General features: G+C 37.2%; 1 protein-coding gene across 1 annotated transcript in view; it reads left to right on the top strand.

The window, feature by feature from the left end:
* Nucleotides 1-2,361: 2,361 nt before the first annotated feature.
* SLC17A1 (solute carrier family 17 member 1) overlaps nt 2,362-20,838 on the top strand; it is a 47,618-nt gene continuing 29,141 nt past the window's right edge. Inside the window, exons 1-7 of the mRNA XM_014345234.4 lie at nt 2,362-2,395; nt 6,290-6,462; nt 13,027-13,260; nt 13,344-13,431; nt 13,788-13,874; nt 19,754-19,872; nt 19,975-20,136. Coding sequence (XP_014200720.2) covers nt 2,362-2,395; nt 6,290-6,462; nt 13,027-13,260; nt 13,344-13,431; nt 13,788-13,874; nt 19,754-19,872; nt 19,975-20,136 — 897 coding nt within the window. The remainder of the gene's footprint in view (nt 2,396-6,289; nt 6,463-13,026; nt 13,261-13,343; nt 13,432-13,787; nt 13,875-19,753; nt 19,873-19,974; nt 20,137-20,838) is intronic.

The raw sequence follows: 20,838 nt of genomic DNA, 5'->3' as shown, positions 1-20,838 counted from the left end.
TGGCAGGAAGTTTGATATCAACCTGGGCAACACAGCAAGACCCTGTCTCTACCAATTAGCTGGGTACAGTGTTGCATACCTGTAATCCCAGCTACTTGGGGCTGAAGTGGAAGGATCCCTTGAGCTCAGGAGTTCAAGTCTGCACTGAGCTATAATTGCACCATAGCACTCCAGCCTGGGTGACAGTGTGAGATCCTGTCTCTCTATGTTTTTTTTTTAATGTTTCTGGATATTGCTATAACCAAGTGGATGAACCAGAACCTACAGTAATTGCAGGAAGAGCCATGAGAGAAGCCACACCTTCCAGAGGACGTGCCTCAATAAAATGTACCTCTTTCTGAGTATGCTGAATGTCAAACAGATGTACTGTTTAGAGAGGAGTGTGGAGGAGACAGGGTGAGGGAAGGAGGGAAAGCAAGGAAGGAGGGAGAAGGAAGAAGGGAAAGGGAAGAAAGAAAGAAAAAAGGAAGAAAAGGAGGAAGAAAGGAAGGAAGGGAATTAAGAGTAAAAATTTAATATGGCATTTATGGGGCATTTAGAAAGCCACAACATTCCTGTGAGAACAGCATTGTATACTCAGAGCCATCCTTAATAGAGAAATCTTGAGAGCACTTATGGCAGGCAAGCTCTACCTCCTGGGCAGGGAGAGAGACTAAGGGTGTCTGCTTATTATGCCATGAAATTACTGGCAGATTCCCAGTTTCTGGTCCACTGGATGATTCTGACCCACACACCTTCCCTGAAGCTTTAAGGAAAAGGTAACAGTAACGTTAAAAATTAAGCTTTTAACTTCGACACAGTGATGTCAAAAGATTTGGTGAATGATTTATGGGGCTAAACTTGGTAATCCTAGAAAGTCAATATTGTGTAAAGTTGAGAGAAAGGTCTTCACAACGGAAGAAGAAATCACTTTTTTGTCCCGAATCAGGTTAGTCTCACTCTTATACGGGGCTCATTAAATGAAATGAGCAATCAGTTGATCCCCCAGAGGGCCGTAAGGGGGCATTCCCTGGCAAAGATATTATTGAAAGTACTTAGCAATAGGGGAAAATGTGGGGAGGGGTAGAATATGCCCTATCTTCTGAGGCTTTTCACAAGAGAAAAAAGAACATATTTTTAGCAATCAGTGTGAGGTTCACAGGGACACAAGGAAAGAGAAGTATGTGTGACGCTTGTATAGCTGTGGTGTGCTGTGTCTGTAATGTGTGTGGCACACTGTGTACGCCTGGTGCATCTGTGCCCATCATTTATGTGTGTGTGTGGTTATGTGTGTGGTGTTTGTAGTTTGTACTTCCTTTTTGAGGATGCAGTATTGTAACGTATTTATATGTTTGGTTTGCTATGTGTCTAGAGTGTATATGTGGAGAACACAAGGGGAGTTTGTACCATGTGTTTATGTTGTATGTATGTATGTGGTGCATACGTATGGGTGGTTTGTGTGTGCATTTGGTGTGTATGTATATATGTATTGAAATAAACAGCAGCCCCAGAAGAGGTTCCAATGTGTGATAATGATGGTTGACAAATTGCTTATTCAAAAATACTTTGCAAATCCAATCTCAGGACTTTGGTATCTTTGGGGCACTAGGTATCATATAATCTGATATGGTAAAATCCTGAGGTCTAACCTGACCAGCACATATCGGTGCTGAATTCTGATGGTAAGGGGTTGCCTGATAGGAGACTGCTCCATTCTGATTCTCCACTGAGCTTCCTGCCATAAAGCTTTGCAGCAGTGGCTGCTCTATCCACGGAAACTGAAGATACGGACAGGGGCATGTGGACGTGTAATAAATGATTAGCCTCTGCTTGAGTTGATCTTATCAATAAGCAGATAGTATCTTCCAGCTCTATTTAGATACAGGGGGAAAAAAGGAATTTGTTTTACCTTTGCTTACTCCTTTTCTGACATTCTTCCTTTCTTTTCGTACTGCCGAGTTTCTGACCTATAGCAATCTCCTTCTGCCTGAAAGGCTTCTTTTAGTGTTCCTTACAGGGCAGGTCTACTGGCAATGAATTCTTTCCATTTCTCACTTTGGAGGAATATTATCACAGATTTAGAATTCTGGATTGGCAGGGTTATTTGTTTGTTCTCTGTAGTTTTCAGGTCTTCCATATATTTTTAATCAACCAAAACAATCACAAAAGTAAAATAAATATCAAGGGAAGCACATAATGGAGGTGAATGGGCACTGCTGTGATGGAGCAAGTTATCCTTGGAAGCGGTTTTAAATCAGAGAGGAGTACTGGGTAGTGTTTGGTCAGTTGCCTCTCTACATTATGCTGACATCAACGTGTTTTGCACTCACAGTGGGTGGAGGCAAAACCCTTCAGCAAGAAGAGAAACAACTTCAGCCGGGTATGCAAATGGATAACCGGTTGCCTCCCAAAAAAGGTAGCACTTTATTCTGTTCCATTAAACAGGCTTTCTCTTTCTTAAATATTACATCACAGATTCCATGTGGAAGAATATTTTTGTAATATACATATGGGGTCTTAAAAATGTTCAGAAAAAAAGGTAGAAGAAACCAGTCCTACTATGGTTTTCCACCAGAAAAGCCCTAAATAAAAAGATTCTACATACTCTGGTGGCTTACACTTTATTTTCATTTTTGCACACTTGTCAGTTTATCATTTAGTGGAAAATATCAGAAAAAAACTGGGCTATTTTGATTCCATCTCCAAGAGAAAGAGAGATAGATCTGTAAGTGGAAGTAAGGCAGGATGAATGTTCTTGAGTCCCTGCGTTCTTGGACATCAACAGCTGAATGTGTACTGAATATTTTTTGAGAGAAGCTGTTTATTTTAGGAAGGGTAGTGTAATGACAATAAAGGATTACTGCTATTGGCTTAGCGTTGTGTCAATGTCATAGGGGACAAAATCCCAGAAAAGGAGATGAGCGATAGATTGTATACTTTTTCAACTTATGAAAAAGTTACTGTATATTAAATTATGTATTTCTTCTTGTATCAACTTTGATACTTAATTATTTTGATTGTTTAAGTTGTCCATTTAATCTGCATTCAAAGTTTATATATATATATATTTTTTTCTATATATTATTCATTTCTGCCCTTATGCATTTAATTCCTTTTAGACTCTTTGGGTTTGTTCCTTTGCTCAGTTTCCAAGTGTTTAAATTCTTTCTTTTTTGATAAATATATTTACAGATGCACATTTTACTCTGTCCATGAGTTTGATATGCGGTATTCTTACTACTCAATCCCAAACACTTTAGAATTCCCCCTGTGGTCTTCTTTTTAACTTAAAACTTGTTTAGACATAATTCATGGACTTCCTGGAGCAATGTGGAGGAGAGAAATGAGTAAAACTCAAAAGCATACCCCTAAATGACTAAGACAATGAGCCCTTCTCTGACATGATGACAATGACTTCCCTTTTACCATGTAGAGACTCCTGCAGGTGTGTTTACAAAGTTTCTGATAGCTTTCTAGATCCATTCACTTCCCTAAGATACTGAGTTTAGGCTGCAAATCAAAGGAAGGGCTGGCTGATGATTAAATTTCTCAGGGGTATTCTTTTACCCCCTTCTATTCAGCTCTTAAGTTCATATGGCACAAAATTTCTTGGCAGTCCACTGACAAGATAAGGGGGCAATGTGTTCATCCTCCATTGAACCATGTAAATCTTTGACATCCAAGCATTTTAGGAGAGGGTCTCCTACTATACACTATTGCATTGCTAGGACCTTGGTATTTGATTCCTGTTGTCCCCATATCATGGAAGGCCAAAAATCCCAAGATCAAAAGTCCACAGTGAAACATCTGACTTCAAGGCCCAATTTATGTTTTGAGGCCCCCATCTTCACTAAGCCCTTGGCCTGACTATTTCATCTTTCCTCTTAGATCACCCATGCTTTTAAAAAAATGGTTTATTTTAAGCATATTTTATCTAATATTCTTATCTTTTAACAACGGAAGCTCAGTTGGCCAGAAAACTAGCCAACTATTTGTTGGGTACTAATGCTTTTCTTCATTTAACAGTTTATCTAAAGAGTATTCCACAATTTTTGGCAGAGATTTTCCTTAGCATTTTTATAGCTGCAAATGACTTTGGTATGGATGGATATATTATAATTTATTTAAATGGTCACTGATTTATAAACATCTAATTTGTTTACAGTCTTTTGCTAGTTCAAACGATTCTATAAGAATGCTGCAAAATGATATAAAATTCAATTCAGTAAGATGATGTAAAATATTTATACATCTAATAAAATAGCTTCCAACATATAAAGCAAAATAGTCTTATGAAAATTATAAAGATACCAAATCCTAAATAAAATATTAACAGAACAAAACAAATCTAAGAATTTATAAAAACATTAAAAAAGCAACCACCAACACTAAGTCAGGTTTATTCTTAAAATAAAAGAGTAACTTAATGTTAGAAAATGTATATATGTCACTCCACACAAATTAATTGAAAGAGGAAAACTGTATGATTATCTCAATAGATATAAAAAATCTATTTATTTATGATATTAATATTTATTTGCAATAAAAAATTCTTAGTTAACTATGAATGTGCAGTAGACAGAATTCCAAGATGGCACCCAAGCTCCCTGGCCCCTGTTTTATTCTTGGGTGGAACAATGAACACAGAGGATACAGCTCAAAGCCCAGAGGGTGGAGCCAAGAGCCACAAGAATTATCTCCAGACCTCATGAAAAATCCAACATTGGCCTGGCTGAACTTCAGAACCTTTATGGATCGATGACTCCTTTTCTCCTCTATTTTTCCCACCTTGGAACTGGAATGTCTATAGCTTTATCCTACACCTGTTCCACCATTACGTGGTAAAAGTGTTAGGGGCATATAACTTGTCTCTTTAGTTTCACAAGCCCACAGATAGAAATTGTGCCCTAGGAGGGATTAATCATAGGCGCCTCTTCCACACCTGATTTAGATGATGAGATTTTGGACTTTGTGCTATGAGATTTTGATGAGGTTTTGAACTTGAGCTGATAATGTAATAAGATGAAGAATTTGGGAAGCTTGAAATGGGTGAATATGTTTTGCACGTGAAATGAACATGAGTCTTTAAGGGCCAGATGGTGGACTGTAGTAGGCAGAATTCTAAGTTTTCTCTCAAGATTTCCAGCCCCTGGTGTATACACACTTTCTCCCAGTTATTTAAGCAAACATTAAGCTAGGTGCTGCTTCAAGGGGTTTTGCAGATGTATTATGGTCCCAAATCAGTTAATCTTAAATAGCGAAATTATGTAGTTAGGAGAGATCTAATCACATGAGCCCTTTAAATCTGGTTGTACAGGTCAGAGGCAGAGTAGCTAGATTCAAAGTGTGAGAGGGATTCAACATAAAGTAGGTTCCCATTGCTGATTTTGGAGATGGAGGGGGCCATATAGATTAACTTTGCCTGTTTTTGAACTTCATAAAACTAGATTCCTATAGTATATACTGTCTGGTGTCTAGCTTCTTTAACTGAACATGTTTTTGTTGAAATTCATCCAGATTTATCCAAATTGTTGTGTATAAGTAGTTCTTTCCTTTTATTTCTGAGTAATATGCATTGTATTAACATACCATGATATGTCCATTCTTTCCAAACATTCTGCTATTTTGAATAAATCTACTATAAACATTTCTGTACGTGTTGTTTTGTAGACATATACCTATATTTCTCTTGAAAAAAATGCCATTTGTTGAAAAACACTTTACTTTCCTCCAATGGATTGCATTAGTACATTTATTTTTAAAAAGTTAACCATATATGTGTATCTGTTTCTGGACTCCCTACTTTCTTCCATCAATGAACTTGTTTGGCTGTACACCAACTGATTACTCTAGCTTATATCAATAAGTAATTACATTTTTTTAAAATGCCATTTTTTTCTCTGCATTGGGCATATATAAGTCTTTCAACCAGAGTATTTTTAAAATGTTGGAAAAGGAATAGTTTTCTTGACAGAAAATGTCTTTGTTGTAATTAGGGGGACTTATGTCCAAGAGTAACACAGGGTATTTATAAAGGGTCTTTTAAAAAATAGACTTGAGCCAAAGAACTTGAAAGATTGGCTTGATTTTCTTGGAACTTCTAGCTGGAATTACAATTTTAAGGAGAATATGGTATTATTATATCAGTCTCACATCTTCTTATTATATAATAATTATCAAAGGTCATTAAGTACAATAAAATTTTAAATTAATATCTAGGGCTCCAAATTTCTGAATGTCCCTCCTATAGTTAAAGTATGTTTTTATCTCAGCTGTGTCAACAATTGCGACTTTCTGTTTTACTTTGTAGTTCCAGGTTTCTGTTCCTTTCGCTATGGATTGTCTTTCCTTGTGCACTGTTGTAATGTTATAATAACAGCACAGCGTGCGTGCCTGAACCTCACAATGGTAGTCATGGTGAATAGCACAGATCCACATGGTTTGCCCAACACCTCCACAAAGAAGCTCCTGGATAATATAAAGGTACATCAATAATTTTCCCCACAGTCAAATGTTTAAAAGCCTGTCTTGCTAACTAATTTGTGTAGATATGGAATTGTACTGATATGATACTATATTTGAAAAAGAAGCTCAAGTCTTCATCTACCTTGCCAGGAGTGACCTAAATAAAATGTCCCATGATTAAAGTATGCCTCAATATTTCTGAAGGGCTTGTTGTGTAAATCCTTCTATGTGAGAGAGAATAAAACCCAAGAGTTAGGGCTTCTTTACAATCAAGAAATTTGGACAAGAGAAAAAAAAGGGAAAGCATTTTAAATTAGGAGTGGAAGGTGAAGACACATTACATTTTTTAAGTTTTTGACATGCAGGATATTTAAATGTTTCATTAATTTCATCTCTGGAAGATAATCAGTTGTTATCTACCAGAAGATGTAGATGCAGGAAAAAATAAAAACAAGATAGGTAATGTCAGTAAAGAGATGGAAACTATAAAAAGAATGAAAAAGCAATACTAGAAATCAAGGAAACTATAACAAAGAATGCTTTTGAGGGGCTCATCAGTAGACTCCACACTACTGAGGAAATAATTAGTGAACATGAACATGGGTCAATAGAAACTCCCAAAGTTGAAATGCAAAGAGAAAGAGAATTTTAAAAAATTAACAGATCTTTCCCAAATTGTAGACAGTATCAAATGGTGTAACATGTGCATGACCAGAATGACAGAGAGAATAGGAAACAAGAAATATTTTTTTCAAAAATTGGCTGAGAACTTTCCATAATTAATGACAAACATCAAACCACAGATCCAAGAAGCTCAGAGAACACCAAACAAGATAAATAGCAAAAACAAAAACAAAGAAAAGCCACCTAGGCATACCATATTTAAATTGCAGAAAACCAAGACAAAAAGAACATTTCAATAAAACCAGAGGAAGAAAATACCTACAGAGGAACAAGTATAAGAATTACAGCAGACTTCTTATCAGAAACCATGCAAATAAGGAGAGAAAAGTGAACTTTTTAAGGTGTTGAAAGAAAGAAAACCCCTGCCAACCTAGAATTCTGTATTCAATAAAATTATTGACAAAATTGAAAGACTGTAAAATTTCAAGCTGTAGCTATAACTTGAGAAAGCCTTTATTGTCTTTCAATTTTTGTCCTTCAATTTTCCCTTCATATATACGAATTTACTGCCAGCAGGCTTACCACAAAAGAAAAGTTAAAAGATGGTAGATTTTAATCCAACTATATTGATAATCACTTTAAATGTGAATGTTCTAAACACACCAGTTAAAAGACAGAAATTGTTAGAACTGATAACAAATAAAGATCCTCAAATATTCTATCTACAAGAAATCCTGTTAAAATATAAAGACTCGGATAAGTTAGAAGTAAAGGGATGAAGAAAGATGTAAACTATGCAACCATGAAAACACAAATCAAAAGAAAACTGAAGTAGCTATATTAATTTTAGACAAAGCAGAGTTTATAGCAATGAAGATAACCAGAGATAAAGAGGGCATTACCCAATGATAAAAAGAGTGAATTCTCCAAAAACAAATGATTCTAAACATGTGTATCCCTAACAACAGAGCAGCAAAATATAGGGGGCAAAAACTGTGAGAACTGAAAGGAAGAATAGAAAAATACATACTTGGTAACTGTTTTCTATTTGTTAAATCTGTTCTTTGTTAATTTTTTTTTTCATTCACATTTTGCCTTCTCTGGGTTTAACTGAGCATTTTATATGACTGAATTTTATCTCCTCTCTTGATATATCATTTATACCTGAAAAAAACTATTTTAATAGCTTCCATAGGTTTTATAATATACATTTGTAATAATACAAATCTACCTCCAAATAACACTATACTATTTCATGTATCATGAAGGCATCTCGTAACAGAATATTTCCAATTCCTCTCTCCCATCTCTGTGACTACTGTTATTCATTTTATGTATCTATATGTTATAAATACTCAAAACATTCCTTCAACAAAAAGTTATCTTTTAGATCAATTCAAAATAAAATATTTTCCACTTTCATTTATTCTTTTTTAAATTTTTTGTTTATTTATTTATTTTTTAATGGCATGAAGGGCATGATAGTTTATTTTTAAAAACTGTACCACACTGATCATAATGACCAGCATACACATGATAATGGCATTTATTCTTTTCTAATGGTCTTACTTCTTAAATGTAGATCCACATTTTTTAGCTATATCACTTTTCTTCTGCCTGAAGAACTTCTCTTAACATTTTTCTGTGGGTTGTGCTTTTGTTGTTGCATATAAGAAATCTTTGCATAACCCAAGATCAAAAAAAATTTTCTGTGTTTTAGAAGTTTTATAATTTTTCATTTTACTGTTAAATCTATGATTCATTTTGAATTACTTTTTGTACATGTTGCATTAAATATCTTTTTTTACATATGGATATACAATTTTTTTCAGCCCAATTTGTTGAGAAAACTTTTCTTTCTCCACTGAATTGCCTCTAAATGTTCATTGAAAATTAGTAGTTGGAGGTGTAACACTACCTACTGCTAATTTTAAGACTTACACAGAGTTATAGTAATAAAGACAGTGTAGAATTAGTGTAAAGACAGAAAATAGATCAATGAAATATAATAGAGAGACTGACACACATATGAACAACTGATTTTTCAAGATATGCAAAAGAGCAAACATAAAACTGAACTTCATCAGAATTTAAAATACTGTTAAGATAATGAAAAAACAAGCCAGTGACAGGGGCACATATTTGCTAATCATATCTTATAAAGAACTTCTATCAACACTCAATTAAAAAACACAACCCAATACAAAAAATGGAAAAAAAGATGTGAACAGCTATTTCATCAAAGGAGATACACAGAGGAAAAATACTCACATGAAAAGATGCTGTATATCATTTGACATTGGAGACAAACATCAACTACAAAGATAAATTACTGCACACTGATTCGAATGGCTAAAATTGTAATGATTGCAAATATAAAGTGTGTGCAGGAATGTGGAGGAACTAGAATTCTCCTACAGTCCTGGTGAGAATGCAATGTGGTACAACCACTTTGGAATACACTTTGTCATTTCATAAAAAAATTAAGCATATGCCTACCATATGAGACAGCCATTCCACTGCTAGTTATTTACTGAAGAGAAATAAAAGCATATGTCCATTCAGAGACTTGTACATAAATGTTCTATAAACATTTTTGTCTAGCTTTATTTCTGATAGCCAAAAAACTGGAAATAACCTAAATGTCCATCAGTAGGTGAATGATTGAACAAACTATGGCACATCCATAAAATGGAGTACTACTTAGCAGTATAATGGAATGAACTACTGACACAAAGAACAACATAGATAAAACTGAAGATAATTATGCCAAGTGAAATAAGCTAGACAATAAAAAAGAGTACATACCATAGGATTCCCTTAATATAAAACTTCTAGAAAATGAAAACTAAGTTACAGCGACAGGCAGCAGATCAGTGGTGGGGGAGGGCAGGAGGGAGGAATTACAAAAAAAATAGGAGGAAGTTTTTGGAGATAAAGAATATGTTCACTGTCTTAATTGTGGTGATAGCGTCACAAATATATATATAGATACAGTTTATTGTGTCAATTATCTATTTTACATAAAATCTATTCTGTATGAAATCTATTTTGTATAAAATCTATTTTATATAAAGTGTTTTGAATTATATTCTTAAATATTTATGATATTCCAGTGCTTTGGTTTAAATACTGAGAACCTCATATTCTAGAGAAATGGCTACTCACGGGAGTTGTATTTTAGAGCCTTCACTGTGGCTCTAAAAGAGGAGGGAGCTCTTGAGCTATAGAGCTTGAAAGATTTCTCTAGCACATGCATCAGCCCACCACCCCATGAAACCTTTTGCCATCCCATGAAATTTCCTGTCACAATTCAGTTTACTGCTACATAAGGTACTACATTTAAAAATGAAGAAATGGAATACATAATTATTCTAAATAGAAAAACACACCAGAAAATTATTCCACAAAGCAGATCTAAATTGTAGTCTAACATTACAAAATAACCTAAAAATTAGTAAAGCAATTATAGCTATGGAAGGAACACCATAGTGCAGTACCTACAATAACTCAAAGTAGATATGGCCAGACCACAAGAGGCTTTGCTTGGAGAGCAGATGAATGAAAAAAGGAAATTGACAGGAAAGGAATATGAAAAAGTCAGAACAAACATTTTAGAAAAAAAGACGAAATAACAAGAAAAACACGGAAGAACAGACACACACAGATATTTTACCACAGTAAGAAACACTGATTATAGAAAAGAAGATGACAAAGAAGGTAGATGAGGAATATTCTGTAGGCAGTCTTCCCTCTTCCATCAAAGTCAAGGAGATTGTGTCATTATTCTTTTTTAAGTGTACCAACCTGACAGTTAGAAATTCTACCATAATTTTAAAGTATATATTCTTTTATTACTAATGGGATTACACATTTGTATATTTCTGTGACCTATGTTTATTGATCATTTCCATTTTGTTCTCTTATAAATTATCTATTGATACCTGGATACATTTTCCTTACTGAGGTATTATATATTTCTTATTCATTTATATGACCCATACAAATGAGTATATATATTTATTTCTAAGATTTACTTAGAGTCATTTATACATTTATATGTGGAGTACTTTGTTCAATGGCAACTAGTTAATGCACTGTATAGAAAAATATAAACTGAGGATTTATCTTTCTGGTGTGAGTAGTTTCAGTATGAGCTCAGGGGATTTAAACCAATTCTGGTGAACTTTTTTTATTTTCTACATTCTGCTGTGGAGAGTGATGGCTTTAAGCCATAAGAAAAACTATCCAAGATTTTGAGTGATGTGTTCACATGCACAGGGAGAGTTGAACAAATGCCTGCTGGCCCACCTGATATGGGTAAGGGTGAGTATTGACTTCCTTGGTGCTTCCTGTGATTAAAAACAAGAAAAACAAAACAAAACAAAACCTGGCTGAGCATTCTGCTTCATCTTCTGTGTAGCCTCCTTCCCCTCAGTGGAAAAGATCTGGAACTTCCCTGGCACCCAGGCTACTATACGGATGTGCCTCACTGGTTATTATTTGGTATTCTCAGAGAGTCACTCCTACCAGATTTTTCCATGGAAGTCCTTTTCCATCCAAGAGAAATATTACACTCTAGAGGCCACAGCTATAGGGTGACAGTGACTTGAAAAGGGGAGAAAAAAGAGGAATGGAGGGATAATAGTGATGACAACAAACATATGGATTCCTACCTATTTTATTTAATATTCAACCAAAAATAACATCCAGCACATTCACTGTTTATTCAGGAAACTCTTCGTTATTTAATATGTTCCTCCTAATTATGCAAGTAACAGAGAAAGTTTAGAAAATGCCACTATCTTAGACACTTCCAAATAAACTTTATCCTGTCCTCCTCTACTACCATTAAGATTTCTTCCTGTTAAGTGGGTCCAAAAACTTGTGCAACCTCGTCCCTCATAGTCTCAACAATAAATTCAATATTAGGATTTTCTTTTATCATTCTTTTTTTTTTTTTTTTTTTTTTTTTTGAGATGGAATCTCACTCTGTCGCCCAGACTGGAGTGCAGTGGCGCGATCTTGGTCACTGCAAGCTCCACCTCCCAGGTTCACGCCATTCTCCTGCCTCAGCCTCCCGAGTAGCTGGGACTACAGGTGCCTGCAACCACGCCCGGCTAATTTTTTGTATTTTTAGTAGAGATGGGGTTTTCTAGTAGAGACGGGGTTTCACTGTGTTAGCCAGGATGGTCTCGATCTCCTGACCTCGTGATCTGCCCGCCTCGGCCTCCCGAAGTGCTGGGATTACAGGCGTGAGCCACCGCGCCCGGCCATCATTCTTTAATAATGTAAAAAGAAACAATAGAAGGCCCTCTAACCTAGGAATGGACTAACAAATACATTTCTGGAAAAAATATGCCACATCAGAACCAAGTGAAGGAAGAGAAATGGCCTTTTTCTTTTTATTGTTCTGTGCAGTTGTTTTCACAGTTCAGTCTGAGAATTCTTCATGGTTTTATCTTCTCTCTTTCATGACTTTGCTCTCTGGGAGCAATATGTATATGGGGAAAAGTGATTTTGCGAATGAGCTTAAATTAATGGAGGAGTTAGAGAAAGCAAACAGGGAAGAGGAAATTCACAACTGCAGTATGAGTAGTACTATGAAGTACAGGAAATTAACTATTTAAATGTATGTATGCTACACAGGAGGAGTTTACATGCAGTTTAGCAACATTCAAGAAACAAGCATTAAATGTCTATGCTGTGAAAGGTACTGGAGGGAGGTACAGATGGTGTCCTTGGCTGTGAGGACTTTACATTACTCCAATGATAAAATGTAAATATGTACAGAAAATGGTGTGATCGAAGAATAAAGAAGGTCCTGTGATAAAGAATACTAGTAAGAGGGGAGCTGCTTTCCATGAGGTGAGCCAGAACAGTTTCCCTGAATCCCTAAATGTCACAGTAAATTTCTGATATGCAGAGTGATTCGACATGTCCCCCCTTGTCTTTTAGAACCCTGTGTATAATTGGAGCCCAGATATCCAGGGAATCATCTTGAGTTCCACCTCCTATGGTGTCATCATCATCCAAGTTCCTGTTGGATACTTCTCTGGAATATATTCTACAAAGAAAATGATTGGCTTTGCATTATGCCTCAGCTCTGTGTTAAGCCTGCTCATCCCACCAGCAGCTGGAATTGGAGTAGCTTGGGTCATTGTATGTCGAGCAGTTCAGGGAGCAGCCCAGGTATTAAAATAATGCTAAAACTGAACAGAGTTTAAATTCACAGGAAGTATTAGAGATTAAATGTCAAACCTTTCTCATTTCAGGGGATAGTTGCAACAGCCCAGTTTGAAATATATGTCAAATGGGCTCCTCCCCTGGAACGAGGCCGACTTACTTCTATGAGTACATCAGGTAAAGAATTAAAGCCTAGAAGGTTTGAATCCTATCTTCATCTCATTGTATTACATTCTTCCCTAGAGCCATAAGAAATGTGTGTTTTGAATGGTCAAGGGCTTTGGAAATCATCTGTTTCAGCATTCTTGCTATGAAGATGAGAGAATTGTATAGAATGGAGAAGAGGCATCCTTATCTCAAACAACAGAGAAAAAGAGAGAAAAGAAAATATTTTTATTATTTTCTTCTGATGTTTGTGTTATGATACACAAATTTATTTCACAGGAAATTGTTCATTGCTACAGTGAGGCTACATTATCTCTGCTTTCAGATGCCTGCATTAATTAGGGGTGTTCTTTTTACCTACTGATTAGGGTTTTTGCTGGGACCCTTTATTGTCCTACTTGTGACTGGAGTTATCTGTGAATCTCTGGGCTGGCCCATGGTCTTCTATATTTTTGGTGAGTCTCTTTCTGTAAAATCCTAGTTATTATTCAGAATCTAAAAAAATTTAAACATTAAAACCCAATATAATGTAATAATTCATATAAAGTTAATATTAAAAATCATGAACTCCACTGAGTGAAAGAGAGAAGTCAATACACATTAAGTTCCTATCACAAGCAAGGTATTATGCTTAGGACTATACATGTATTTTTGTACATAACTTTTATAATTCTATAATGTAGGCGATATAGATGCATATGCTTTTATATGAAACTCTCCAGGAAAAGGATGATCAGAGTAAATAAGTTTACAGATTTCAGAAATATGTTACTTTTTATACTTAACATTCAAAGCATGATGTGGAGCACTACCACATAATCAAACACATTAATTTATACAGTAAAAAATGAAATCTGTGCAAACTAGAACACACAAAAAAACTATAAAGAAATAAGGTTTACAAATAAGTGATAAAATCACTTTCGGCTCTCTGATCTTGGTTTCAGGTTTGTGAATAAGAAAATGTGGATAGGTTCTATTATGCCCATTTGATACGTGAGGAAACTTCAAAAGGCTTAGGTAACTTGATCAAAGTCATATACTTAAGGCAAAATTGGAAGAATTTATTTACAAAGTGATCACTTAAAAAGGTAGGTATGAGATGCGGTGAAATTCTAGGAATAGTCCAGTTACCTGGGGCTAGCGATACAGGAGCTCGGAACATCTAGCATCCCCAGGTCCAAAGGCATCAAGGAAGGAAGTAGTTATCAGAATCCATTAGGAGAGCCCTATAGAGCAGGATGCCTTCAAAGAACTCATGATTTTTCATAAAAGGACACATAGATTGAGGCAATCATAAGACAGAGCTAACCAGGGTTTGAAAAGACACCTTGATCTCACTCAATTCTCTCCCTCTCATCTCTGCCGGGAATTTCTGTTGGCCAAATCCAGGTGGAAGCAGAGGACATGGGGGCCTACTGATGTTCATTCACATCAGCCATCTGTAGCCAAAGTAAGGTGAAGAAGGATGAGGAGTACATCTAGGGGGACAAACAGAAGACATCCAATACATACAGTGAGCAGATGGCAGAGGCATAATCTGAAAACATGTCTTCCATCCTCAAAATTCCATTGCTGTTAATGACTGTGTTAGTCTTCAGTAGTAGATAATGGTCAGCATAGTGATGGAACTTATGTTTCAGCCCCTTATCAGGAAAGGGGCTGAAAAAACTGAGAATGTCTAGCCTGAAGAAGAGAAAACTTGAGAGAACATACCTTGTAGGACTTTATATAAATAAAATGCAGACCTGTTTTGAATTACAAAACTAACCCAAATATACAGAAATTACGGGGGAGCAGGGGAGCAGGGGTGAGGTTTCAGCTCCGTATAAGGAAAACTTTTGAATAACTAATGCTGCCCAACATTGTTGATCAAGGGTTGAATGACATCTTATATTTATGTTGTATTTCTATGATAAGATCATGTACAGCAATGTATGCCACTTACAGTTATCATGGGTGGCTTCATGAAACTCAAACGAAGGTGTTACACAACTACACATTGTACTATGATAATAGCTTTACTGTGAAGTCCCTCACATGTTTTTTCCTTATCACTAAGAATTGAGGAAAAGGGATTAGATGACAGCTGTTTAGGAATTTAGGTATCTGCCTCCCACAACCTTTTTACTATAAATTACATGATGTCCACGTATGTCAAATGACCTGTTCGTTAGTGGCAGAGGGAAAACTAAAACCAAGATTGTTTTAAAATTCCATTGGAATATTCTTGCCAATAAAGTTGAACAAATCTGAATAGATACTGTTTTAAAGAATACGACAATAACTGTATTTAAGCAGCTGGTAATTGCTGGAGATTACCAAATAGAGTAAATTGAGTCACAGACTTATATTTGCACTTAAAATGGCCTGGCCAGCTGGGCACAGTGGCTCACGCCTGTAATCCCAGCACTTTGGGTTGCTGAGGTGGGTGGATAACCTAAAGTCAGGAGTTCGGGACCAGCCTGGCCAACATGGTGAAACCCCATCTCTACTAAAAATACAAAAAATTAGCTGGGCGTGGTGGCAGGCACCTGTAATCCCAGCTACTTGGGAGGCTGAGGCAGGAGAATCACTTGAATCCGGGAGGCAGAGTTTGCAGTGAGCCAAGATCGTGCCATTGCACTCCAGCCTAGGCAACAAGAGTGAAACTCCGTCTCAAAAAAAAAAAAAAAAAAAAAAAAAAAATGGCCTGGCCATCCTGCTATATTTGTCTCCTAAAGACTATTTCAAACTTCTTAACTCTTCTCAAATCTCTAAAATGATTCCCTTTCCCTGTCTTCTGTCTCAAGTAACCTCCCTTTGACCATTGAAATCATTGCATAATCTGTCTGTACCCATTGCCTACATTTCCTAGCATCTCACACTCTCCTTAACTCACATCTGACTAGTGTATGTGGCATCAAACACAGCTATTGCCAAGATCACTTATGGCTTCTGTCACCGCTGCCCTGAGGCCCAGGCCAGAGGGCGCTTGCCCTAGATTCCACACTGTGGATAGCCCATTCTAGCCCCTCTCTAGCTAGGCTGTCTTCATAGGGCAGGTGCCAAGACAGTAGGCTCAGTAGAGCCCATGGCTCTGCTTCTAATCATCATGCCTGGAATGTCTTGCTTAAATAGAACCAAGGCTATTGGTTATATTGGAAAAGACCAGCAGGGCTCTTCCCAACATCCATTGAACTGGGGAGTGACCAAGGGAGGTAGGAGGCACTATTTGCATAAGATATGAATGGTGCACAATGGGGAAGGCAAGAGTTTCCACATATATCCATTCAAAGTACCTAGTGAGGTGGGAATGGGTCTGGGTAGGAATAGGTCAAGCTTCAGTCTAGTCGCCAGAGATTTGTGTTCAGAATTCTAAATTTAAACATGACTCTTCAGGTCATTTTTTTCCCTTTGGCTTCTTTCAAAATTGTCTTTGATTTACTGAAGTTGAATATTATATTGTAACCGAAAATCAAGTTAGTTGCTTACCACATGTAGTGTCCAATTAACAAGAGTGGGGTCTGGTACAAGAAAAGTGGATTTATTCCAAAGCTAGCTTGGGGAAGGGACACAAAATTTCTTGCTTTTAACTGTGCCGTTTCACCTTTGGAGCTGAAGTGGCAAAAAAAAAAAAAAAAAAAGTAAGCATTTTCATATGGTAGGGGAGGAAATGAGCAAGGGCAGGGGTCCCCTTGCTACCGGGCAGTTATCTACTGCGCAGTTGAGGTAGCACTTACATGGACAGAAGTAGATTGAAAAAGTGACCAAAAAGGGCATGTTTTCAATATGCTCTCCAGGTGGAAGAAAGCTCCAAGACCACTCCTGGAGAGTGGAAGTTCCGAGGCCACGCCCTAGAGATGAAAGTTCCCTGGCAATTTGGTCTGCAAATTGACTGTCAGCTCTGGAGGAGAGCTGTGTCTTGAAGCATGTAGTTAGGAGAATTTTTCCTATAGCGAATGTCTGGTGAGGGGAGGAGGTGAAACATTGTATTTGCATTTCTGAAGGGCTAAGTTGGAAATGAGGAGCAAGAGGAAAAGGGGAAAGGGGAAAAGAAGAGAAAGCTTTAAAAAATAGTAATTCATCTCAGAAAACAAAAAATAGTAATTCATTCCCATTTTCTTAAAAAACTGGGGTCATTTGGTTACAACATGTCAGGTTGTAACTTTTTTTTAAATTTATTCTTGGCATTCTCTGGGCTTCCTATATCTGTGGTTTGAGGTTTATTATTAATTTTAAGAAATTCTCAGTAATTATTGCTTTAAATATTTTTTCTAATTTTTTTCTTTCCCCTCCCTCCCTCCCTCCCTCCCTTCATTCCTCCCTCCCTTGCTACCTCCCTCCCTTCCTTGCTTTTTCTTTCTTTCTTCCTTTCTTTCTCTTTTTTCTTTTTTTTCTCTTTCTCTCTTTCTCTATTTCTTTCTTTCTTCCTTCCAGCATGTTTCTTTACATGTATATCACACCTTGTGATATTTTTTATTACATGTATATTACAGCTTTTATAATTGTCCTACAGTTCTTAGATATTTCATTCTTTTTGTGTGTGTGTGTGTGTGTGTGTGTGTGTGTGTGTGTGTGACAGAGTCTTGCTTTTGTCGGCCAGCCTGGAGTGCAATGGCAGTATCTCAGCTCACTGCAACCTCAGCCTCCTGGATTTAAGCGATTCTCCTGCCTCAACCCCCTGAGTAGCTGGGATTACAGGGGCACATCACTACGCCCGGCTAATTTTTTTGTATTTTTAGAAGAGACGGGGCTTCACCATGTTGACCAGGCTGGTCGTGAACTCCTGACCTCACGTGATCCGCCCCCCTCGGCCTTCCAAAGTGCTGGGATTACAGGCGTGAGCCACCGTGGCCAGCCCATTCTGTCTTTTTAGTTCTTTTTTCTGTCTTTGCAATTCAGTTTTAGAAATTTCTATAGCCATTTTATCAAGCTCACTGATTTTTTCTTGGTCATGTTTAGTCTACTGATGCATCAAAGGCATTCTTTATTTCTATTATAGTATTTTTATTTCCAGCACCCCAGCCTCCCCATCTAGGGGTGTAGTTTCTCCCTGGACAATATAATTCATGCTTATGGGTAAACTACCACTCACTAACATTTGTGTCCCACAAATAATTTGATCTTTCTGAGTCTCAGTTTGCTCATTTTGAAAAAGAGATAATAAACAGTATCATATGAATTTTTGGGAAATTGATTGAATAAAATAATTTTTTTCTTTTTTGTCCACTACAAAGTCAACTCCATAAAGGCAGGGACTTTTGTCTGTTTTATTCACTGCTGTATCCCCAGTACTTAAAATAGGTGCATGGTAAATAATCGGCACTTAATCAATATTTGTTAAATGAATGCAAGTCTTCTGGAAGACTGACTGATGAGCACTATATACTTTCTGTCCCAGCAGAGAATTCCTCACAGTCAAATTATTAATATAAAAAACTCATAGAAACAATTTGTCAAACTCTTATAGAACTCCAATAATCCCTGAAGCCTGGGCTGTATCTCAGGAACATAGCTGAGGCTAAGCTGTCAAAACTGGGTGATAATAGCAAAGACATGGAGTCAAACTAAATGCCCATCAATGATAGACTGGATAAACAAAATATGGTACATATACACCATTGAATACTATGCAGCCATAAAAAGAAGGAGATTGTGTCCTTTGCAGGGAAATGGATGGAGCTGGGGGCCATTCTCCTTAGCAAACTAACACAGTAACAGAAAACTAAATACCGCATGTTCTCATTTGTAAGTGGGAGCTAAATGATGAGAACACGTGAACACATAGAGGGGAACAACACACACTGAGGGGAACACCTTCTACCACTGGGTAGAGGGTGGGAAGAGGGAGAGGATCAGGAAAAATAACTAATGGATACTAGGCTTAATACCTGGGTGATGAAATAATCTGTACAATAAACCCATATGACACAAGTTTACCTATATAAATAACCTGCACGTGTATCCCTGAACTTAAACATTAAAAACAAAACAAAACAAAACAACTGGGCAATTGTCAAGCCCTGTGCAGGCTCAGCTGTGCCATCCTTTTATGGTGGAACACATGAGGAATTTGAAAAGATGAGGGCCTCAGGGCAGGGAGGTCCAGCTGTCAGGAGTGGAGGGAGCAGAGGATAGGAAATCAGGAAAGGGCATAGGCCTTACCCCATTTCTAGTAGGGAGGGGTCCCTGTGGATAAAAGGAGGACTGAAAAACACAAGTCTTGTTGAAAAGTTTCAAAAAAGAAAGAGGAGGTCCAGTTTCTCAGACTGATACATTGAAAAATGCCAGTTTGGGAAAGAGATCCACTACAAACAGAGACTTCCAATTCTAACTTATCCTGCTTTGATAGGTGCTTGTGGCTGTGCCGTATGTCTTCCCTGGTTCGTTCTGTTTTATGATGACCCCAAGGACCACCCATGTATAAGCATCAGTGAAAAGGAATACATCACATCCTCCCTGGTCCAGCAGGTAGAACACGGTTCTCCATATTGGCATCTCCCAGATTCTACTCCAAACTAAACATGTTCCAGTTTGTTCTAATGTGCTAATTATTAATGAATTTCTCTCCAGGTCAGTTCAAGTAGACAATCTCTGCCTATCAAGGCTATGCTTAAGTCGCTTCCAGTCTGGGCTATTTCCATTGGTTGTTTTACGTTTTTCTGGTCACATAACATCATGACACTATACACTCCAATGTTTATCAACTCCATGCTTCATGTTAATATAAAAGAGGTAAGTATACTATTTGTTCTTTTTTTTAACTTCACGAAAGACTCTGTGTACATTTGTCTGTCTCTAACGACCCTAGTCGCAGCTCTTGCCAGCTCCTCACACTATCTGGCTACTGCTCTTCACCTGGAAACTAACTGTTTCTGCTCTTTCTATGAACATTGCCCAAAACAGAAGGCATTGATGTAGACATAAGTGTCTGGCACTCCAGCAACAGCACACATGCATCTATATTTCCGCACGTTCCCCATCTCCCATTGACTGTGTGACTCGCTTTGTATATTACTTAAGGCTCAACACCACCATTCCCTGCAGGGACTGGGGGCCTCCTATGAAAGTCACTTAGCCAGGCCCTGTCACTCTGCCAAGCTTTTACCAATCCTCTCCAAAGTAAGGCAATGAGTCTGGGCTATGAAGCCAAGACTCAAGTCTTACTTTGGAAGGACTGGCATACCCATTGCTCATCTGGCTTGGAGAATCACTGATACGGGCAAACTCCTATTGTTCAATACCATAATAACCAGACAAGACAAGACTCCTTTAGAAATGGAGTCTGTCTGGGCTTACCACTTTGCCGCATTCTGTAATGAGCTTCCAGTAAACCAGCCTAGGGGCTGGCATACCAGTAAGGTCTTATAAACTCTCTCTGACTCAATTTTATACTTCATGAAACCCTGAAGTTGCTGCAAGGACTGGTAGCAGCTG

Source organism: Pan paniscus, chromosome 5 (assembly GCF_029289425.2).
Source record: "Pan paniscus chromosome 5, NHGRI_mPanPan1-v2.0_pri, whole genome shotgun sequence".
Taxonomy (NCBI): domain Eukaryota; kingdom Metazoa; phylum Chordata; class Mammalia; order Primates; family Hominidae; genus Pan; species Pan paniscus.
Note: the sequence above shows the minus strand (reverse complement) of the source record. Positions and strands in the feature narration are given on the sequence as shown.